At 38.1% G+C, this 23012-nt stretch overlaps 1 protein-coding gene across 2 annotated transcripts in view; it reads left to right on the top strand.

The window, feature by feature from the left end:
- The window catches only part of ARMH4 (armadillo like helical domain containing 4), a 157867-nt gene extending 135158 nt beyond the window's left edge, over positions 1–22709 (top strand). For both annotated transcript variants that reach the window (XM_015453829.4, XM_005561353.5), the window contains 3 exons: positions 9865–9896; positions 18001–18135; positions 18379–22709. In XM_015453829.4, the coding sequence (XP_015309315.3) occupies positions 9865–9896; positions 18001–18135; positions 18379–18447 (236 nt within the window). In that variant the 3' untranslated portion in view covers positions 18448–22709. The remainder of the gene's footprint in view (positions 1–9864; positions 9897–18000; positions 18136–18378) is intronic.
- Positions 22710–23012: the final 303 nt, after the last annotated feature.

The raw sequence follows: 23012 nt of genomic DNA, 5'->3' as shown, positions 1-23012 counted from the left end.
ATGTGAAAATGTCCTCATAAATGCTTGGAACGAGCTCTTCTGGGTTGTTTCATATGAAACAGTTGTTTCAAACAGAAACAGTCCAGGTTTCTGAGCCTCTCTGACCATTCCATACCTGTCTCTTCTCCTGTCACTTTCTCCTCTGGCTTGTCTTTAAATGTTGGGGAACCAGGATTGTGATCTTGACCTCCAGTGTCACTCTGTGATGGATAATTTTATGTCAACTTGACTGGACCATGTGTGCCCAGGCATTTGATCAAACATTATATTGGTCGTGTTTGTGAGGGTGTTTCTGGATGAGATTAACATTTTGTATTAGTCCATTTTCATACTGCTATGAAGAAATACCCGAGACAGTGCAACTTATAAAGAAAAACCCACCCCCATGATTTAATTATCTCCCACCGGGTCCCTCCCAAGACACATGAGGATTGTGGTAGTTACAATTCAAGATGAAACTTGGGTGAGCATGCAGTCAAACCATATTGCATTTGAATCTGTAGACTGGGTAAATACCCTCCTAATGTGGGTGGGCTTCATCCAATCCATTGAAGGCTTAAATGGAACAATAAGTCCAACTGCCCTATGAAAAGGGGCAATTCCTCCTGCCTGACAGCCTGAAAGTTGAGACATTGGTTTTTTTCCCTCTGTCTTCGGGCATGACACACCAGCTCTTCCCACGTGTTGAGTCTGCAGGCTTTTGGACTACATCAGCTCTCCTGGTTCTCAGGCCTTTGGACTCAGGTTGGAACTAAACCAGTGGCTCTCCTAGATCTCCAGTTTATAGATAGTAGATCTTGGGAAGTCTCAGTTTTCATTATCACATGAGCTAACGCCTTATAATAAATCATTCTCTCCCTCCAGCATTGCTCATTCTGAGTTTTAAGTTTCACCCTAAGATTTCTGCCACTCAGTTGGCTGTTTCCCAATGGAGAGTTAAAGATGCTGCTACCCTGGCATACAGGACTGAGTTGGAAAAGTCCTTGGCAAACATGGAAGTAAGAGATCCAGTTTATTTTCTCTGAATGAGAAAGACATATACAAAGAGAATCCCCTCACCCCACACACAGCACAGACAGGAAGAGAGAGACAGGGAGAGAAAGATAGATAGAGCAACAGAACCAGGCAGACACCCAGACACAGAGTCAGAGAGAAAGAGACAAGGGAAGGGAGAGAAAGGACAGAAAGACACAAATCACAATGTGATATGCAGAGACACAATGAGAGACAGAGACAGAGGGAGACACACATAGAGGCAGAAAGAGAAGCACATTTGTCAGAGAGAGGGGACGGGGAGGAGAAGGTAAAGGAGTTGGAATGCCAGGTGAGCTAATACACACCACCCCCCAGCTTGAGTATGCCCTATCTCCAGAGCTCAGGAAAGCCCCATGGGCTGTGATAAGGTCTCCTTGGCCACCTGCTCTCACCCCTGCCCAGAGTGACCCATGGGTATACTGACAGGTTTTAGAGCCATAAAGGGCTGGTTTCAATACCGGATCAGCTGCTTTTTAGCTGTGTGACTCTGAGCACTACTTGAATTTCATTTTCTTCATCCGTAAAATAGGGGATAATAATATCTACTTTGCAAAATTTTTGTGAGGTGTTCAACAAATCTTTATTATTATTTCAGACAAATCCTCGATCTCTTCTGGCTCCCATCGCTTCCCCTTTAGCAAAAGGGAATTTATGCATATCTCTGGGATAAATGTAGTTCATAAAACTGTATTACTGGAAATAAATCAAAATTAAACATACTCCTCTAAATAAACAGTTTGGGATACTTTTCAGCCTCAGCCCATTAAAACCAATCAGTCTTGCAATTAGTAGGATGCATGGAAATGTTATTTTATTTTTTAAAATTCTATTTTATTATTATTATTTTTGAGACAGGGTCTCGCTCTGTCACCCAAGCTGGAGTGTAATAGCGTGATCTCGGCTCACTGCAACCTCCGCCTCCTGGGTTCAAGCGATTCTCCTGCCTCAGTCTCCTGAGTAGCTGGGACTACAGGCGCATGCCACCACATCCGGCTAATTTTTGTATTTTTAGTAGAGACGAGGTTTCACCTTGTTGGCCAGGATGGTGGAAATGTTATTTTATCTGCAGCTGCATCTTTGATCTTCACACCCTTTTTGTTCAGCAGAAAAGCTAGGAGAGTGGCAAGTTGCTACACTTGGGATTCACATACACAAGAGGGCGCTGGCGAGCATGAGAGAGGATCTGTTTTTAATAACCCATGACTACTTTTTAATAAAAAAAATTAGTTTTTAATTGACAAATAAAAATCGTATATATTTATCAACATGACAATTGACATTCAAAACAACATGATGTTTTGAAATACGTATACATTGTAGAAAGGCTAAATCAAGCTAATAACATAATTAGTCTTACCCCATATAGTTAGCATTTTTGTGGTAAGAACACTGAAAATCTACTCTCTTAGCAATTTTCAAGAATACAATACATTGCGATTAGCGATAGTTATGTGTTGTACAATAGATCTCTTGAACTTATTTCTCCTATCTAATTGAAATTTTGTATCCTTTGACTAATATCTCTCCAACGTGTCCCCATCCTACACCTGGTAACCACCATTCTCTGCTTCTATGAGTTATACTTTTTCAGATTCTACATATAAGTGAGATCGTGTGATATTTGTCTTTCTGTGCCTAGCTTGTTTTACTTAACATAATGTTCTCCAGGCTCATCTATGTTGCTGCAAATGATAGGATTTTATTCTTTTTTATGGCTGAATAATATTCCACTGTGTATATATACAGTACCACATTTTCTTTATTCATATGTTGATGGGCATTTGATTCTATATCTTAAGTATTGTGAATAGTGTTGCAATGAACATGAGAGTGCAGATATCTCTTCAACATACCGATTTAATTTCCTTTGAATATGTACCCAGTAGTGGGATTGGGGGATCACATGATAGTTCTATTTTAATTTTTGAGGAACCTCCATACTGTTTCCCATAATGACTGTACCAATTTCCATTGCCACCAACAGTGTACAAGGATTTCCTTTTCTATACATCTTGCCAAACCTTGTTATCTTTTGTCTTTTTGATCATAGCCTTTCTAATAGGTGTGAATTGATATCTCATTGTACATTTAATTTACATATCTCTGATAATTAGTGATGTTGAACATTTTTCATGAACTTTTTGGCCATTTGTATGTCTTTTTTTCAGAAATGTCTATTCAGTCCTTCCCCCATATTTGTTTTCTTGCTATTCAGTTGTACGAGTTCATGATATATTTTGGGTATTAACCCCTTATCAGATATATAGTTTGCAAATATTTTCTCCCATTCTATAGCTTGTCTTTTCACTCTGTTGGTTGTCTCCTTGGCTATATGGAATCTTTTTAGTTTGGTAAAATCCCAGTTGTCTATTTTTGATTTTCTTTCCTGTGCTTTTGGAGTGATAGCCAAAAAATCATTGCCATGTCCAATGTCATAAAGCTTTTCCCCTATGTTATCTTCTAGTAGATTTATAATTTCAGGTCTTACATTTAAGTTTTTAATTCATTTTGAGTTGATTTTTGTATATGGTGTGAGATGAGGCTCTAAGTTTATTCTTTTGCATGTGGATATCCAGTTTTCATAACATAATTTATTAAAGAGACTGTCCTTTCCCCATTGTGTGTTCTTAGTACCTTTGTTGAAAATGCATGGATGGTAAATGCATGAATTTATTTCTGGGCTCTCGAGTCTGTTCCATTGGTCTATGTATCTGTTTTTATGCCAATGCCACACTGTTTTGGTTATGTAATGTATTTTGAAGTTAGGTACCTTGATGCCTCCAGTTTTTTTTTTTTTTTTTTTTTTTTGTTGTTGTTGTTGTTGTTGTTGCTCAAGATTGCTTTGGCTATTTTGTGGTCTTTTGTGGTTCCACAGAAATTTTAAGATCGTTTTTCTCTATTTCTGTGAAAAATACAGTGTCATTGGGATTTTGATAGAGATTGCACTGAATTTGTAGATGGTTTTAGGTTATATGGACATTTAAACAATATTAATCTAGTCTGTGAACATGGAATATTTTTCCATTTATTTGTGTCTCCTTCAATCTCTTTCATCAATGTTTTATAGATTTTAGTGAGCAGGTCTTTCACCTCCTTGATTAAATTTATGCCTAAGTATTTTTTTTTTTTGTAGCTATTGTAAATGGAATTGTTTTCTTGATTTCTGTTTTAGATAACTCATTGGTAGGATAGAAACTCTTGATTTGTGCATGTTGATGTTGAATCCTGCAAATTTACCGAATTTGTTTATAACTTCTAACCATTTTTTTGGTGGAGTTTTTAGTGTTTTTTTTTTTTATTATTATTATACTTTAAGTTCTAGGGTACATGTGGATAATGTGCAGGTTTGTTACATATGTATACCTGTGCCATGTTGGCATGCTGCACCCATCAACTCGTCAGCACCCATCAACTCGTCATTTACATCAGGTATAACTCCCAATGCAATCCCTCCCCCCACCCCCCTCCCCGTGATAGGCCCCGGTGTGTGATGTTCCCCTTCCCGAGTCCAAGTGATCTCATTGTTCAATTCCCACCTATGAGTGAGAACATGCGGTGTTTGGTTTTCTGTTCTTGTGATAGTTTGCTGAGAATGATGGTTTCCAGCTGCATCCATGAGATTATGTCATCTGTAAACAGTGACAATTTAAGTTCTTCCTTTTATTATTTTGAGACAGGGTCTTGGTCTGTTGTCAAGGCTGGAGTGCAGTGGCAGGAACACAGCTCACTGCAGCCTCAACCTCCTGGGCTCAAGCAATCCTCTCACCTCAGCCTCCCCGAGTAGCTGGGACTGCAGGTGTGCCACTACACCCAGCTAATTTTTATACTTTTTGTAGAGACAAGGTTTTGCTATGTTGCCCAGGCCGGTCTTGAACTCCTGGGCTCAAGTGAGCTGCCTGCCTCAGCCTCCTGGAGTGCTGGGATTACAGGTGTTAGCCACTGTGCCTGGCCAAAGTTCCTCCTTTATAATTCGGATGGCTTTTATTTTGTTCTCTTACCTATTTGCTCTGGCCAGGACTTCCACTTCTAAGTTGAATATAAGTGACAAGAGTGGGCATCCTTGTCGTGTTCCTTATCTTAGAGGAAAAGCCCTCAACTTTTCACCAATGAGTATAATATTAGCTGTGGGCTTGTTATATATGACCTTCATTCATGCCTACTTTCTTTTCTGTGTACCTTTCTCTCTACTAGAAGGAGACCAGAGGCCTTATTATAGCACTGTGCTCTTGGATTTGCATTAAACAAAATTTCAAGAAAGATAACAAAACAGTGGGATTAGAGTGAATCTGTAGCTGTGGGCTGAGCTGTGAGCCAAGTGGAAGGGCTATAACTTCTTGTGTTCACTATCAGCAATCTACTATCAACTTTAATTTGCAAAGGTTTATGGAAATTTGGGGGGTTTTGTTGTAAAATATGCTTTTTTCTTAATTTAAAAGTAGTGAGAAATTGTGATTTGCTAAATCCTAAAAATACAGAGGATAAAAGAAAAATCACCCATAATTCTACCTCCCAATTAATCAGTCAACCGAATTGATTAATTCAGTTAACATTTTGATGTGCATTGTTCAAATTTTACACATAATATTTTTTATCTACAAACTGAGGCTCACATTATACTACACTATTTTTTTCCTTTGCAATATATAAGTTGAACAACATCTTGCCTTTAAGTATTTTAAAAATAATTTTATTTTCATATAATACTCTGTAGACATAACTTAAGGTTTTGTTTTCCCTTGAGTGTTTAAACCAATCCTGTCTTGTTGGATATTAATATTGTTTACATGCTCCTTTCTAGTATAAATATTTTGTGAACATGATTTAAACAAAATTTTTGTGAATATTCATGATTGTTTAAGATACATGTCTTCTATAACTGGAGCTTTGTATAAAACATTTTAACCTTAATAAAGCTTTTGATATAGATTGCAAATCTCCCCTCCCCCTCTGTAGCTCTGAAAAGCTGTATCTGTTCATACTTCTTTAATTACTGTGATGTTTCTCTATTTTTTAAAAATTGCAGTTGTCAGTTTTCCTGTTTATAAATAACGATCTTTAAATTTTTTTAAATTTAAATTTAATTTTTTTTTTTTTTTTTTCTGTAGAGACAGGAGTCTCGCTATGTTGCCTAGACTGGTCTCAAGCAATCTGCCTGCCTTGGCCTCCCAAAGTGCTGGAATTACAAGCATGTGCCAGTGTGTCTGGCCATCATCTTTTTTTTTTTTTAACAAAAGTATTTCTCTATAATTTTCTTTCTTCTTGCATTGCATTCTCTTATCGTTTTCTACCCCTTAAGTTTTAAAACGTTCATTGCATAAAATTTATATTTATTTTGACTTGAATGTTTTGCTGAAAACTGTTTACAGGATCCTCATGAATGAGAATCATGCTTACTCAAAGATTGTGAACTCACTTAAATAAATATTTTCTGAAAGAAGAAAAAATACGTATTAAGCACCTGAGTGTTTAATATTATGCAGAGGGCCTTGGCGGATACCTGAGAAGCACAAGGCATGGCCCTCCAGGATCTCGTGTTCTTAGATGGGGAAACATCATCAAGCTCACAGTCTAAGAATAGTGTTTCCTCAACCTTTTTAGACCTATGCCCACCAGAATAGTTTCTCACTATCCTCTCTCACCAGCCAAGAATATTTTGCCTGCCTTTCCCACTCTGTGTTATGAATTGCTGAACTAGATCAAAGGAACGTGCTCCTTCAGATATCTGTGCACATGTAAACATCTTGCACTGATGTGCCTTCTTGCCTTCAGTGGAGAATTACTTCATTAGATAATCATCCAAAGTAGGACTGTGAAATTTACTCTAAGAACCTAAGATGTGGACAGTTTACCAGTGAAGCCTGGGTTGATAAGGCCTAAGTTAAAATACTTCTCTTGGCGATGAGTTTCCTACAGTACACAAGCCTATCAGTGCCTTGGACCCTGGGTTGGTCTTTGCCTCCTTTTCCTCTTCTCCAGGCTATCCCTATCCTGCACCATCTTGCCTCCTCCACTAGGTACTCATATTAACTTTCCTGCCTCCACCTCTCTTTTGATTTGCCCTATTTGTTGTATAATACCCAAGTGAGTCCCTGATTGCAAGCATCTTGCTTCAAAGGTTGGTGGGTTCTGCCTTGCACTCTAGCAACTGGCTTTCCTGCTCTGTTCTTCACTCTTTCAGTCCCTACATTGCTGCTTGTCATCCACTTCTCATCATAGACTTGGTGGCCTAACCCCTTTCTCAGTGGAATTAGTTTTATAACTTCTACTGACTTTAGAGCGTAATGCCTGATCAAACACAATGTACATAATATTTGTTGAATGAATGAATTGGAAACATTATCTTGCTTCTGTTTAAATATATGTCATGGGCTTAAGTGAGATGTATTTACAAAATACTCATATTTTACTTACCTTTCTTCCCCTCCTGCCCTAGATTTCTATACTAAACACTTTGCATGTGTTATTTCTAATCTTCACAACAATCTTGCAAGACAGATGTTGCCATCTCTCTATGTAAGGAAACTGTGGGTCCAGAGTTTCTCCAAATTCACTCAGTGGATCAGTGATGGATCTTACTTCTCTATGGAACCACTCCTAGAATCACTAACCCCTGGCCTTATTCTAGAGGTTCCTAGACTTGCTTCTTTTGATCTCCCCATGACCCTGCTCTTATCCTGATTGATCACCACCATCTTTGTCTGAATCCCTTTGAGACAGAGGGAGCTAGGAGGGAAGGACAAGAGAGAGGTCTTGACAAGGGCTCTGCATGAGAGATTAAAGCCAGGACCCGAGGGAGGTAGAAGGGTCAAAGGTATCCTCACATTTTCAACTTGAAGGAGAACAGTGGTAGTATCACTAAAAGAAATCGGTAGTTCAAAAGTCTTACTCCTGGGTTTTTAAAATTAGGTTTGAGTTCCAATGACTTTCTTTTTTTTTTTTTTTTTTTTTTTTTTTGAGATGGAGTCTTGCTTTGTTGCCCAGGCTGTGTGATGTTGGCTCACTGCAACCTCTGCCTTCCAGGTTCAAATGATTCTCCTACCTCAGCCTCCTGAGTAGCTGGGATTACAGGTGACTGCCACCACATCTTGCTAAATTTTTTGTATTTTTAGTAGAGACGGGGTTTCACCATGTTGGTCGGGCTGGTCTCAAACTCCACTTACCTCGGCCTCCCAAAGTGCTGGGATTACAGGTGTGAGCCACCGTGCTTGGCCCCAATGACTCTTTACTCACTGGTTAACCATGAACAAGTCTCTTAGCTTCTCTTGAGCCCCAGTTTCCTCATCTTTTCCCTGAGCATAATCTGACCTCTCATGTTTGTCATTGGTTTACTGTTCAAGTGATGCAATGCATGTGTCATGCTTTGTAAGGGCTGGAGCTGTGTGCACGCCAGCCATCATCAGTATTTTCAGATATATTATTACTAGAGTCAGATTGTAAATGGAGGCACCGACTTCTTGGTTAAAGTATATCTATGCCAGGGGCCAGCAAATTATAGTCCATGGCCCATATGTAGCCTGCTGCCTGGTTTTGTGTGGCCCCTGAGCAAAGAATGCCTTTTACATTTTAATAGGGTTGAAAAAAATGAAAAGAAAAGTATTTATGACATTTGAAGGTTACACGAAATTCAAATTTTAATATCCATAAATAAAGGTTATTGGAGCATAGCTGAACCTATTTATTTATGTGTCGTCTACGGCCACTTTTGTGTTATACAAGAACAGAATTGAACAGTTGTGACAGAGACTATACACTCTGCAAAACCTGAGATATTAACTATCTGACTCTTCGTAAGAAAAGTTTTCCACTCTACTTCCTTCCTTCCTATCTGTTGAAGCTTCTCAAAAGCAGAGAAAATTCCAGGAAATCTTAAAAGTCTTTTTACACTTACTTCTTTTGTTTGATAATAAAGGTAAAATGAGAATATATTTGTCTTTTCTTCCTCCTTTCTGATGCTTTTACAAGTAAATCTTCATTCAATGTTGAAACATTATTATGACTTTGAAAGGTAATTAAGGGTAAAAACAAAAACAAACAAAAAAAAACCGCCAACAAACTCAAACCAACCTTAACATGGCCATTCTAACACTTATTTCAAAAATGAAATTGATGCTTCCTTCTACTCTTGGCTTATTTATGTATTCCCAAATGGCTGTAACTATGGTCTACATACAATTTCATAGTTGATCAGCCTTTTTCAGTTGGCTTTGTAAATATTACTTGGTCATTGCTTTTATTTTTCATAGTGGTTGTATTGCTATAGAATGGTACCGTTCACAAGTTATATGTCTTTCAGAAATACTTCTTGTTCTTGCCTTTTGTCCAATCCTTGCTTCTTCAAATATGATTGCAACTGCTTCTCTTTGGAGCCAGCTCTGGGCAGCCTGGGCTTGCTTATTTTCCCTTCCTACCTTAATCTCTGCCCTCTGATATTGATTCAAGTGCAGCATTCCCACTGAGCTTACAAACTGAGAAAGATGAGGAATAAAGCCAAAGAAAAAGTGTCAGAGAATAAATGAACTTGATATTTTAAAGATGATTTTCATTTTGCCCACACCTCCCCACCAATCATTCAATAATAATAGAAAAAACATTTAGCAAACAAAAATATTCTCCATTTATCTAATAATGATATGAGGGATGTTTGTGCTCTCCGTTGCATTTCTAAATAAGTAGAAATAAAAACAAGACCATTATTGTCATTATGTTATACTGTTAATCCTTTTACTGTGTTTAATACAAAAAAAACTCTTCAATTTGTCAAATTAACTAAATACCATGAAATATAAGTAAAAATGGTTATTTATATTTTATTATCTTTTTTTTTTCTAGTGAGAAGCTGGATGGAAAAATTAAAAGACAAGGTAAGAAACGTATTTTCTTCCATTGGATTTATTTTTAGGGGCGTATAGCTTTGTTAAGCAAAAGATCTTCAGAGTAGTGGAGCTTTAGTTTACTATTCTGATTCTGGTAATCTATCTAAAGAGTCAGGGCCGCTTGCAGTACCCTGCAAAAAAGAAGGCCTTCCCTTTAAATCCCTTCTTTTGGAACACAGGAGACACCTTATTCTTTGGAGTACCATTCACTCATATAAAAGTATAAGAATTTACCTTGTTTGATATGCTCAACAGAATAATTGACGTATCAAGGTGAAGTTTCTTTTCGGGGAATTTCAGGATTGTAATTCCATTCCTTCTGGCTTTTTTTTTTTTTTTTTTTTTCTCTCCAATATGGGACGCTCTAGGTGTGCAGTTTATCACAGTGCTGCTACTTACTAGGTATTGATGAGCTGACCTGTCTGGAATGGCCAACTATAGAAAAAGATTTTCTTTTTTTGCATTAATTCTGCCATCTACATAGTGATTGACAACGTTAACTTCCAGGTTGATATTGTTTATTTTCTTTTGATTTTCAACCCTCTCCAAGTCTTTGCTTTTGGTTACTTGGTAATTTTAAACCGAATTACTCATAAAGATATAGATGGAGTCCTGAATTCCTTGTTGTAGCCTGTGTCGGATCCCATTATTGCAGCCCAGCTCAGATTTCATTGGGATTTCGGCTAAATGGAAATCTTTTCAGTGGTCAGATACTGAGTTACCTTCAGTTCACCAGTCTCAATATATTTCTATTGATGGCATTCCATATCTTTTTTATTACCTGCAGTCAATTTCCCTCATATTTGAATTATTAATATTATTTTACTACAGCTTAATATTAAAGAATACATTCAATTGCAAATAAATTTATATAATTGTATTAATTCTCCTTATTATTTCTGTTTCTAAGTAAAATTTAGCACAGATAATGTTTGAGAATGAGACTATTTTATGTTCATATAAATTAAAAGTGACATTGAAAAATTTTAAGCCTGTTGAGGTCAATGGAGGCTGTTTTGGTATTTGTAATGGGTCCAATTGTGAGGAGAGGTGGGCTGCGATCAGATGGACTGAGAAACACTGGAGGGGAAGAAAACTTCGAAAGTTTAGAACTGGATATATTTACATAGGTAGTGTTTCCTGTTATTTTTCAGGGAAAAATATGATGCAATGAAAATTAAACAGGATTTGTTACGTTAACCTAGGAATTCATATATCATTGTTTCCATAGAAAGTATCCTGAGTTATTTAACAAAGAGACCCCCCCAAAAAAAAAAAGTCTTAAGAAAATAAATTTTGTCGGGTAACCTGTTTTGAAATTTGGTATTGTTAAATTTCTTATCTGCATGTATGTATAGCTTTACCATTCCCTTAAAATAATCTGTGCAGCTTTAGAGAAAGGCTGTCTATTTTTATTCCTATGAACCCTTTATTCTTACCTTGTCTCAAAATCTTGGTACCTTTTTCTTGCTCCTTTTTATCAAGAGAAATAATTTTGTGTGTGACCCCTAGTTTTCTGGCTTATTTTGAAGTTTTTCAAGCTTTCTCATCACTTTCTTCTGTAGTTTTTTTTTTCAGTATATTTTAATTAAAAAATTGTAGGAAGCAAATTTTGGATTCCAGTGGTGACTGTCATGTATGCCTATCTCTTCATCTTTGACTCTTGGAGGGACTCGTTTAAATCTTCCCCATATTCCCTGCCTTCGTCCATGCTTGAGCGATTACATGCTAATTTGATATGTATATTTTATATGTATATACACACATATGTACATATATCTTCCTTTAACAAGTCTTACAGGTGATCCTGGTGCATGCTGAAGTTTGAGAAGATACGTGTACATAGATCTTACACACATATATACATATATCTTCCTCACTCTCTATTTGTCCATCCATCCGTTCATCCATCTATCCCTCCGTCATCTATTAAAGTCTTGTTAGTCATTATCTTCAGAAACTATTTGAGTACGAAGCTGTTGTCTCTTTGATGAAAGTCACAGAATCCCTTAGAACTGAAAACTAAACTACATGCCTAACCTGGCTCTTCAGGCAAGCCAGGACACTCTGTCAGGTTAGCTTCATTTAATTGTTTCAGTACTGAATCTCTGTTGGTTAGCTGGATTGTAGAAAGGGTGGTGTTTTCAAAAGTTCTGAATTGTTCCTTTTGTTATTGTAGTTTAGTCTTTCTATATTAAGATTAAGATCAGCTGTGAATGACAGAAAATCCACCCCCACTCCCAATGACAATAGCTTAGCCAAGATAGAAGTTTGTTATCTCTCTCTCTCTCTCTTTTTTTTTTTTTTTTGGCAGAGTCTAGCTCTGTCACCTAGGCTGGAGTGCAGTGATCTTGGCTCACTGCAACTTCCACCTCCCAGGTTCAAGTGATTCTCATGCCTCAGCCTCCTGAGTAGCTGGGATTATAGACATGTACCACTATGCCCAGTTAATTTTTGTATTTTTAGTAGAGACAAGGTTTCACCATGTGGCCAGGTTGGTTTTGAACTCCTGGCCTTATCTGACCTGCTCACCTCAGCCTCCCAAAGTGCTGGGATTACAGGCATGAGCTACTGTGCCTGGCCCCTATTGTCTCCTGTTTTTAAGTTTGAGATAGTCACAGGTTAGTGGGGAGTGACGCAGTGACAGGGGCCCAAGCTTCTTCTATTTGATACTCCACCATTTGTGACCTTCATCCCCACGGTCACCTCATGATCCTGGATGGCACTTCTGACTTAGCTATGTGCATATTCTAGCCAGAGGAAGGGGGAAAAAGGGGAGGCTGATGATACCCCTTTCTTTTTAAAAGGGAGAATAAAAGCACTCTGTCATTCTTAAAGGGAAGAATAAGGGCTCTGCTCCCCTTTTATAGAACATATCTTGAAATTTTCTTATGCCACTGACATATCATCTTCTTGGTGAAACTTACCAATGGTTGTACCCAGCTTCCCAGTAGGCAAGAAGTCATCTTTATTTTGTGCCCACTCCCAAACTGGAGGCTCTTTTACTATAGAAGAAGAAAAGAATGGATATTGAAGGACAGTTCCTGTATTAATTCCATCATTAATTGTCCTCTTGGCTAAGTGTTCAAGTCGGTGATCCTTGTTAGGCAAGTTTTAACTGGGCTACTCATTAGTGTATCTTTTCAGCATCTAAATTGCTTTTCAAAACTGAAGATGCGTAACAATTTTAATTGTGTAATAAAGACCAGGCCTGTTGTTACATCAATAAAACCAATATATTTCTTCTAGCTTAAGGAAACCATCCAGAAAATGAATGGCCTAGACTATACTTTATAGCAGCAATTCTCAATGTATGGTCTGGACCAGCAGCATCAGCATCACCTGGAGCTTGTTGGATATGCAAATTCTCAGACTCCACCGTAGACCTACCTCCCAGGAACTCTGGGAATGGGGCCCAACAGTCTGCATTTTAGCAAGTCTCGCAGGTGATCCTGATGCATGCTGGAGTTTGAGAACAACCATTGCACAGAAATCGTAAGGATGCTGTCTCAGTTCTGCAGATTTTAGGCAGTAAAGCATATCATTTGGTTTCCTATGGCTTTCTTGATGACAGAGGTTCTGAACAAATATGTCATCCTAAGAAGGAAGGATACCTTTCTCATTGACTTCAAACAAACAAAACTTCAAAGCCTAACAAAAACAAGTATATTTAGCAATATTTTGACTTATAATTTACTTTAAAATTTAAAACTTTATTTGGAAATAATTTAAAATTTACAGATGAGATACAAGAGTAAGAATGGTACAAAGAACATTCCTACACCTTTACCTGGATGCGCGTGTTGTTCGCATTTTACCCCATGTGCTTTATCATTTGCTGCCACGTTCTCCTCTTTTTTCCTGAACTATTTAAGGATGAGTTGCATGTGTTGTGGCCTGTTTACCCTTATATACTTCAGTGTATATTTCCTAAGAATGAGGGTATATTTTAAGCAGATCTTTGTGCAGTTATTAGTTGGAGTATATTCAATATCGATATAATACTTTCATGGAATCTGGCATTCATATTTCAGTTTTTTCAACAAACCCAAAATATCCTTTATAAGAGCATTTTTTTCTCCTCTCTTAAAGAATCCACTCTAGGATTATGTAACACATTTAGTTGTCATGTTTCTGTAATTTCCTTTAATTTGTAACATTTTTATAGCCATCGTTTATCTTTTATGACATGAACATTGTTAAAGAATATAGTCTTTTTGAAAAACAGAATATACTTTCAGTTTGTTGGATGTTTCCTCATGATTCGATTCAGGTTATGCATTCTGAGTTGGAATAATACATTGGTGCAATTGTGTCTTTCTCAGGGTGTCCTCGGGGCACGTGTATATGCAATAATTTGGAACAGAGAAAAAGTATTAGGCAGAATTTATAACTTAAAACTGTGTGCATGTTGTCTTATTTCTTTTCATTGCTGAAGAAATCAAGCCATGAGCAATTCTAACAGAAGAGCTTATTTTCCCTTAGTCAGTTTAGAAAGAAGAATAGTTAAATTACATCTTAAGATGGTATGTTGCTTTGCTCCCATCTTGTAATTTACTTGTAATTTCAAAGCAAGGCAGATGCCCCCCAAAAAGAAAAAAAAATCGAGGAGACAAAAAAGAGAGATGTAACTGAATTTTTGTGAAATCTACATAATTGAGAGCTCTAGCCAAATTTAACCATTCCACAATGAAAGTATACTTTAAAACATCATGTTGTACATGATGAGTACGTACAGTTTTGTATGTCAATTTACAAATATATATGTCAATTTGAAAAAATAAAGCTCCATAAGTAAAAGGCTTAAGTGTGTCAATGAGAAATGCGGAAATGGTGACATATTTGAGAATACCAATGTTGTTGGCATGGGATTAAGTTACAGAGTATGGGGAGACCTCCACAGAGGCTGATCACATTGACCTTCCAAAAGTTCAAATGTTACTGTGCATGAAAAGCCTAATCATCTGGGCTTAAAGGTTATCATATTTCAGCATGTATGTGTTTCCATAAACTGGGAATGGTAATTAAAAATAATTCACAGTTCTTGTGTGAGCACCAATGCTTTGCTGTTGTTCAGTATTTTCCCACATGGAAAATTACAGAGTTTTTATAAGCCTTAAGTAGATTTGGAAGAACTTTAGAAAAAGTTTGGGCTTCTACAAAGCATATTAATTTATTGAAAAATGACTAGGCTTTGTTTCTTGGGGAAAAATACTTAGTATGCTGAGGAACAGTGGTATTGTTCTCAAATTAATGGAAAAATTTCCATATTTTGCCCTAAGTTAAGACTCTGGGAGGCAGAAACAGTGAGGGAGCTGGCTGAATACAAGAGGAAGGTGCTGCCGTTTCACGAGGTCTGATGTATTCCTTGGATGTCCTGCTAGAAATGTCGGGAAAACATCACAGCCTACATACTTCAGCACTTTCAGGAAAACTTCTATCCTCTGTCCTGCTCTGTTTTTGGCTCACTTTGAAAAATACTAAAAACAGTTTGTGCTGTATTAGAAATTTAAAAGATAGTCATATAAATGAATAGACTTATGAACAATTTTAATTGTTTATGTATTTTATATGGGTAGGCTTCTAGGAGGGGTTTCTTGGGAGGTAAACCATTACCTGTGTTCCCCCATGAAAGGGCTGTAGGTTAGTACATACCCTGTTAGCCCATAGGAGTCTTATTGACCAAGGTGTAGGGATCACTCTGAGTACAATGGCCTTGCCCTAAGCTTGGGTAGGTCCTGAGGTACTTACTCAAGTCCAGGGATCATCCTGCTCTCTGAGGACCAAAGTATCCATAGTGACACCTTGGAGACACTGGAGACATAGATGAATTTGACACTTCCAGGACCTTTTGGAGGTATTGTGTTGTTGGTTGTCATCTTTGTGTCCTTCTCTGTCACTTCCTTTCTTTGGGGATGGGACATTCAGAATTCCCTCCCACCCTCCAACTTTGTCTTGTCTATTGGGAAGGAGATTCCATTCACAGAAATCACTCCATCCATTTTGTGTGCACACTCTCTCCTTGTCCTTGTCTTTTCTGCCTTTGCTCCAACATCTAACATTCCTCCCCTTGCCTTTGCAGGCCCTTTTCTTTTTTTTTTTTTTTTTAAATTTATTTATTATTATTATACTTTAAGTTGTAGGGTACATGTGCATAACGTGCAGGTTTGTTACATATGTATACTTGTGCCATGTTGCTGTGCTGCACCCATCAACTCGTCATTTACATCAGGTATAACTCCCAATGCAATCCCTCCCCCCTCCCCCCTCCCCATGATAGGCCCCGGTGTGTGATGTTCCCCTTCCTGAGTCCGAGTGATCTCATTGTTCAGTTCCCACCTATGAGTGAGAACATGCGGTGTTTGGTTTTCTGTTCTTGTGATAGTTTGCTAAGAATGATGGATTCCAGCTGCATCCAAGTCCCTACAAAGGACTCAAACTCATCCTTTTTTATGGCTGCATAGTATTCCATGGTGTATATGTGCCACATTTTCTTAATCCAATCTGTCACTGATGGACATTTGGGTTGATTCCAAGTCTTTGCTATTGTGAATAGTGCTGCAATAAACATACGTGTGCATGTGTCTTTATAGCAGCATAATTTATAATCCTTTGGGTATATACCCAGTAATGGGATGGCTGGGTCATATGGTACATCTAGTTCTAGATCCTTGAGGAATCGCCATACTGTTTTCCATAATGGTTGAACTAGTTTACAATCCCACCAACAGTGTAAAAGTGTTCCTATTTCTCCACATCCTCTCCAGCACCTGTTGTTTCCTGACTTTTTAATGATTGCCATTCTAACTGGTGTGAGATGGTATCTCATTGTGGTTTTGATTTGCATTTCTCTGATGGCCAGTGATGATGAGCATTTTTTCATGTGTCTGTTGGCTGTATGAATGTCTTCTTTTGAGAAATGTCTGTTCATGTCCTTTGCCCACTTTTTGATGGGGTTGTTTGTTTTTTTCTTGTAAATTTGTTTGAGTTCTTTGTAGGTTCTGGATATTAGCCCTTTGTCAGATGAGTAGATTGCAAAAATTTTCTCCCATTCTGTAGGTTGCCTGTTCACTCTGATGGTAGTGTCTTTTGCTGTGCAGAAGCTCTTTAGTTTAATGAGATCCCATTTGTCAATTTTGGCTTTTGCTGCCGTTGCTTTTGGTGTTTTAGACATGAAATCTTTGCCCATGCCTATGTCCTGAATGGTACTACCTAGGTTTTCCTCTAGGATTTTTATGGTATTAGGTCTAACATTTAAGTCTCTAATCCATCTTGAATTAATTTTCGTATAAGGAGTAAGGAAAGGATCCAGTTTCAGCTTTCTACTTATGGCTAGCCAATTTTCCCAGCACCATTTATTAAATAGGGAATCCTTTCCCCATTTCTTGTTTCTCTCAGGTTTGTCAAAGATCAGATGGCTGTAGATGTGTGGTATTATTTCTGAGGACTCTGTTCTGTTCCATTGGTCTATATCTCTGTCTTGGTACCAGTACCATGCTGTTTTGGTTACTGCAGGCCCTTTTCTTCCTTGTTTTCAGAAGCCCTCCCCTTTTACTCGCAAGCATTTTCATCTTTCTTCTCTTACTGTAATGCAGCTAAGACAGACAGAGAGAGGGAGAAGAGAGGACCACTACTGTCAAGGCCCTCTTTTTACCCCCCAGCAAATACAGTATTTCAGAGGACACTTTGACCTCCTTTAAGCCTGACTCTGGCTGATATTTCCAATTTATAGCATTTTAGTAGTCCTGGCATTCTCAGAGGCTTACTTCATCCATCTTTAATACAAATTATATTTCTGTCATCAGAACCTGATGTTGACAAATGTGCATAAGCTAGTGGCTGGAAGTGCCACTAGGTCTGGTTGATTTATTTCTATGCTTCTATGTATTTGAAATATCCCCAAAATAGGCCTACCTCTCTCTCTGTTGCCTTCTCCCTAAAAAGTTACTGTATTTTAGGTTTAGTTTTATCTTATAACAAAGCAGACGGGATAATTCAAAGTGTCTAAAAGCCTGCTGCCATCCAGCAGAAATGAGAAACCCAGGGCAGTGCTCTGTTTAGCATCCTAATGTGTGTTTCCTTTTCTCTGCAGGCTGGTTACATGTCTGGGATGCTGGTGCCTGTAGGGGTTGGGATAGCTGGAGCCTTATTCATCTTGGGAGCCCTCTACAGCATTAAGGTTATGAATCGCCGAAGGAGAAATGGTTTCAAAAGGCATAAAAGAAAGGTATGGAACCAACAATAGCAAAACCTAATCAGTTTCAGAACATTCTTTGCTTATCTAATTTACTTAATAAAGCACACGGAGTTTAATGATGCTCGAGCGGTATTGATGTGCCCAGTGGTCTGGATGAGCTGCTGTAGCTCCTGCCTCGGCTGCATTTGTTAGCGTGTCTTTTAAAGGGGGCCTGTTTCTCAGCTTTGCTCTGCAGCAGGAAGCGTTTAATGCTTTTCTGTTTTCTTTCTCTAGCAGAGAGAATTCAACAGCATGCAAGATCGAGTAATGCTCTTAGCCGACAGCTCTGAAGATGAATTTTGAATTGGACTGGGTTTTAATTGGGATATTCAACGATGCTACTATTCTAATTTTTATTTTGGAGGAGAAAAAAAAAAAGAACAACCTGCCACATTGCTGCTATCAGGCCGTTAGTCCTAGTGTCTGCTGGGTGCTGCATAGTAGATTTTTCTTGTACTGAGCAGAAACGGCATGCTGTATACTAAATGTATCATGCAGTATTTGGTTTTATTCTGTAGTGAATTTTCCACAACTGTGGGCTACAACTCATAAATATGCAGCATATATGTTTTGCAGTAGGAGTTGCTACATTAGGCAGAGTAAATATTTTGTATTTTTCCAGTGTCTTTTCCTTGGTTTGAATTACCTGCATTGAGAATAATGATTGTTGCCACCAAGGCATGCTTGACTTTGAGATATAAATCTTAACAAAGAATAACTTCTCATCATTATACTCTACCTACATGAAACCATGGGCTTGTGGGCCATGGTACATACTGCATTTGCATCAAACTAGCAGCAACTCAGAATGAAATCATTTTCATTAAGAAGTTCTCTCAGCATATTAGGATTATATGTAGATTTGTACGTATTTTGCATTATGTGCTTCAGTCTCCTAGTTTTATTATTTCTCACCTTCTGTTTTATTCTTATTCTTGGCGAGGAAAAATGCACTAGAAACAATACATTAAATTGACTCTTAGTCTTAATGTATGCTTGCAGTCTTAAATAGTGTGACTGAGTCCAGCAGAGTCATACATGTTTATGATTAAGCGGTATTCTTTTTGTGGTACTATTTGATTTTGCCAAGAAGAAATGAGGAAGAAATCAAGAATGAGATGAGGGTAGGTAAGCTCTCAGAGCATTTCTCTCTGCCATTTGGTTCTATGCTTCTGTGGCTACTAATGTGACTAATTCAGAGTGTTGTATTTCCACATCTGTGGTCTTCACCATGGAAAAAGTGGGCTACCATTGGTCCTTATTTGGCTTTATTAGAAAAATAGATATTCTATCATTTGTCTGCCCAGTGACCAGAGTCCTGGTGCACAACAGAGCTCATGGGAAACCAGCCTCTCTCAGGGCACCCCGCTATGAGGATGTTAAACTATGTTCGATCATTTCTCATCTCCCTTGGAATGTAATTCCCTGCCCTATACAAAATAGGATACTGCAATGCGCTATTTGAATCTAGGAATTGAGGACTTGTAGTTAGTTGAGTTTTGGGGTAAAGACTTGGCTCATATGGAAGAATAAAGGTTATTTATTAATAGTGCTATCACTGTGGAGAACTTGGGGTTTATTAGAACTTGTCTACTATGTTCAAGAAAAATTGCACAGTTACTCCTCATAGCTACTATGTGAGGTAGGACATATGTTTTTATTCTCCCATTTGACTGAAGATGGAACGGAAGCAGAGAAGTGAAATGATTTTCCAAAGTTGTACCTAAAGCGAATCAGCGTGAGAACCCACTTGGACCCAGAGCCATGCACCCTTATGTTCAATTCAGTACCCTTTTCATGGACTTTGGAGGAAGCAGTGATATTTCAGAGTCCTTCTTTAAAACAAAGGTTCTAAGGAAATAGCTGCTTGGTCAAGGAACATTTGATGTGAGTTTCCATCTTTGTTAAATGAATGATGCCTTTCTAATTTCTCTCTTACTCATACAAGTTCTTTCCTTCCCTATCTCAGTTATTTCCTTTACAGTCATAAATTGAAGTATCACTTCTATGGAACCAATAGAGAAACCTTCCTAGAATCCGTTTTTGAAAAATGGCTGGCTTGCAAGAACGTTTTCATCAAATAATTTTAACTCTTTTTGTCAAGAGATGTAAGCAAATGTGTGAAATTGATCAAGAGAAGTGAAAAGCTCTGTACAGTCCAATAGAAGTTAGCAATTGGCAAATTCGCTCAAGGTCAGATTTTAAAAACAGAATTCAGAACCATGGCACTCAGAAGTGATTTGTAATTTCATGAGTAGAGACGTCCTGATATTGCATAAGGGATGTTTTCCTTTTCTTAAGAGCATCCCTTTGCTATAAGTATTTCTAAGGTTGGGAGTAAGTGAGCGTGGTGTGGCATTACTGTCTTTGTATTATTCACAGACTATTTGTTGAGAATACATAATAGGCCACTTAACTGAGTAGCACATGGGTGATGCTAATGGCCATTATTGCCTTGGGCTACTCAATCTATAGTCTTAACTAAACCATGGCTAATAGGTTTACTTTTCAAATTGCAGTATAATAAATTCCCAAATAACAGACCCATATTTTCATTTCTCAGAGGTCTGTGAGGATGACATGTATGTGAATTTTGGCTTAACACAATATCTCTGTGATCCTTTTTGGGAAACATGATTTCTTAAAGGAAAAGCATATACTTAGAGTACATTTCTGTACAAACCCATTTAAACATCTGGATTGAGTGGATGGCGGTGGATGGTACAAATGACATGTTTATTTTGGCCGTTTTCCTTGCTGCTGGTGGCTATGGAATAATGATTTTCAGTGTTTGGCTTAGATTATTAAGAGGATCAGAAAAGGTTATCATATTTTAAACAAAACCTGGGATTAGGGGTGCTGCTACCAGATGGAAGTGCTGGCCAGTGATTATACAGTGGTCCAGATGAAAAGTAGTAAATCAGGCACTTGTAGGTTTACCCAAAATAAGTGATAAGTATGCTTATATTTGCAAATTAAAATAGAAAGTCAACTTTTTATTCTAACAACTAGGCTTAAAACATTTAATAGTGAAATTAATAAAGCTGTCTGGAAAGGAGAGCCAATTCCTACAGCTTCAGTTGTGAACACCGTCCCTACTGGACTGAGTTTACCCAGCCAGAACTGCCGGTGTCCCACTGCAGGGGCAGGGACTACGTCTTCTTCTCGGAGGGAGAGGCAGTGTTTCCAGAATTTGTAGGCTCATAAGAATCACCTGGGACACTTGTGAAACATACCGATCTGAAGGCCTTACCCCATACCCGATGAGTTAGAATCTCCAGGAAAGGAGTTTGGGGTATTTGTGCCCCAGCAAGCTTGAGAACACAGCTAGGAGGGATCTATCTAGAGAACAATTTCTTTATGATAGAGACAAGGTCATTTAAAGTCACAATGAGATACCACCTCACACCTATTGGGATGGCTATTATTCAATAAAACAAAATATAACAATTGTTTCTGAAGATGTGGAGAAATTGGAACCCTTGTATACTGTGGGTGGGAATGTAAAATGGATAGCCGCTGTGGAAAACAGTATGAAGATTCCTCAATAAATTAAAATAGAACTGCCATATCATCCAACTATCCCATTTCTGGGCATATATCCAAAAGAATAGAAATCAGGATCTCGCAGAAGTATCTGTACTCCCGTGTTCATTGCAGTATTATTCACAATAGCCAAGATATGGAGACACCTAAATATCTATCAGTAGATGAATGGATAAAGAAAATGTGGTATATACATACAGTAGAATATTCTTCAGCCATAGGAAATAAGGAAATCCTGTTATTGTGACAATATGGACACACATGGAGAACATTATGCTGAGTGAAATAAACTAGTGACAAAAGGACAAATGCATGATTGCACTTATTTGAGGTGTCCAAAATAATCAAACTCATAAGGGCAGAGGCAAAATGGTGCTTGCTAGGGGCTGGGCAAAGTTAAAGATGGGGAGATGTTGATTAACTATGTTTCAGTTATGCAAGATGAATAAGTTCTGGAGCTCTGCTATATAACATAGTGCCTATAGTTAACAATATCATACTGTGCAGTTAAAAATTTGTTAAGAGGGCCGGGTGCGGTGGCTCACGCCTGTAATCCCAGCACTTTGGGAGGCCAAGGCAGGCAGATCATGAGATCAGGAGATGGAGACCATCCTGGCTAACACGGTGAAACCCCATCTCTACTAAAAATACAAAAAATTAGCTGGGCGTGGTAGTGCACCTGTAGTCCCAGCTACTTGGGAGGCTGAGGCAGGAGGATCGCTTGAACCCGGGAGGTGGAGTTTGCCATGAGCCAGGATTGCGCCACTGCACTCCAGCCTGGTAACAAAGTGAGACTCCGTCTCAAAAACAAAAACAAAAAGCAAAACAAAACAAAAATTTTTGTTAATAGGGTAGATCTCACATTAAATGTTCTTCACACACACACACACACACACACACACACACACACACACACAAAAGAGACAAGGAGAGCAATCCCCTGTGGGAAGAGACACTTTTCCTGGTCATGCTACCAATAAATCATACCTGCTGTGGAGAAAGGAGAAAGGAAAACAAAAGGAAAGAGAAAAGGATGGAAGCTACTAGGAAAAGAATAGAAGGCTGGGATGGAGAGAAAAGGGTTTCTCCCATACCCCTGATGTCTTTTTCTCTAATTAGAAAGACAGTGCTTTTCTTTCCAACCTCTTTAGTTTTTTCTTTCCCATAAGCTGTTTCTTTCAGTAGCTGCTAGCTTAATTTATATGCAATATTTGGAGTTAATTAGTATCCCAGGGTAACAGATTCCCTTAGCAATGCCTTAGCCATGGCTTCAGCTGATAAACTGCCTCAAATACAATTTTCCAGAAACACTTTCTTAAAGT

This window comes from Macaca fascicularis, chromosome 7, assembly GCF_037993035.2.
Source record: "Macaca fascicularis isolate 582-1 chromosome 7, T2T-MFA8v1.1".
NCBI classification, from domain to species: domain Eukaryota; kingdom Metazoa; phylum Chordata; class Mammalia; order Primates; family Cercopithecidae; genus Macaca; species Macaca fascicularis.
Note: the sequence above shows the minus strand (reverse complement) of the source record. Positions and strands in the feature narration are given on the sequence as shown.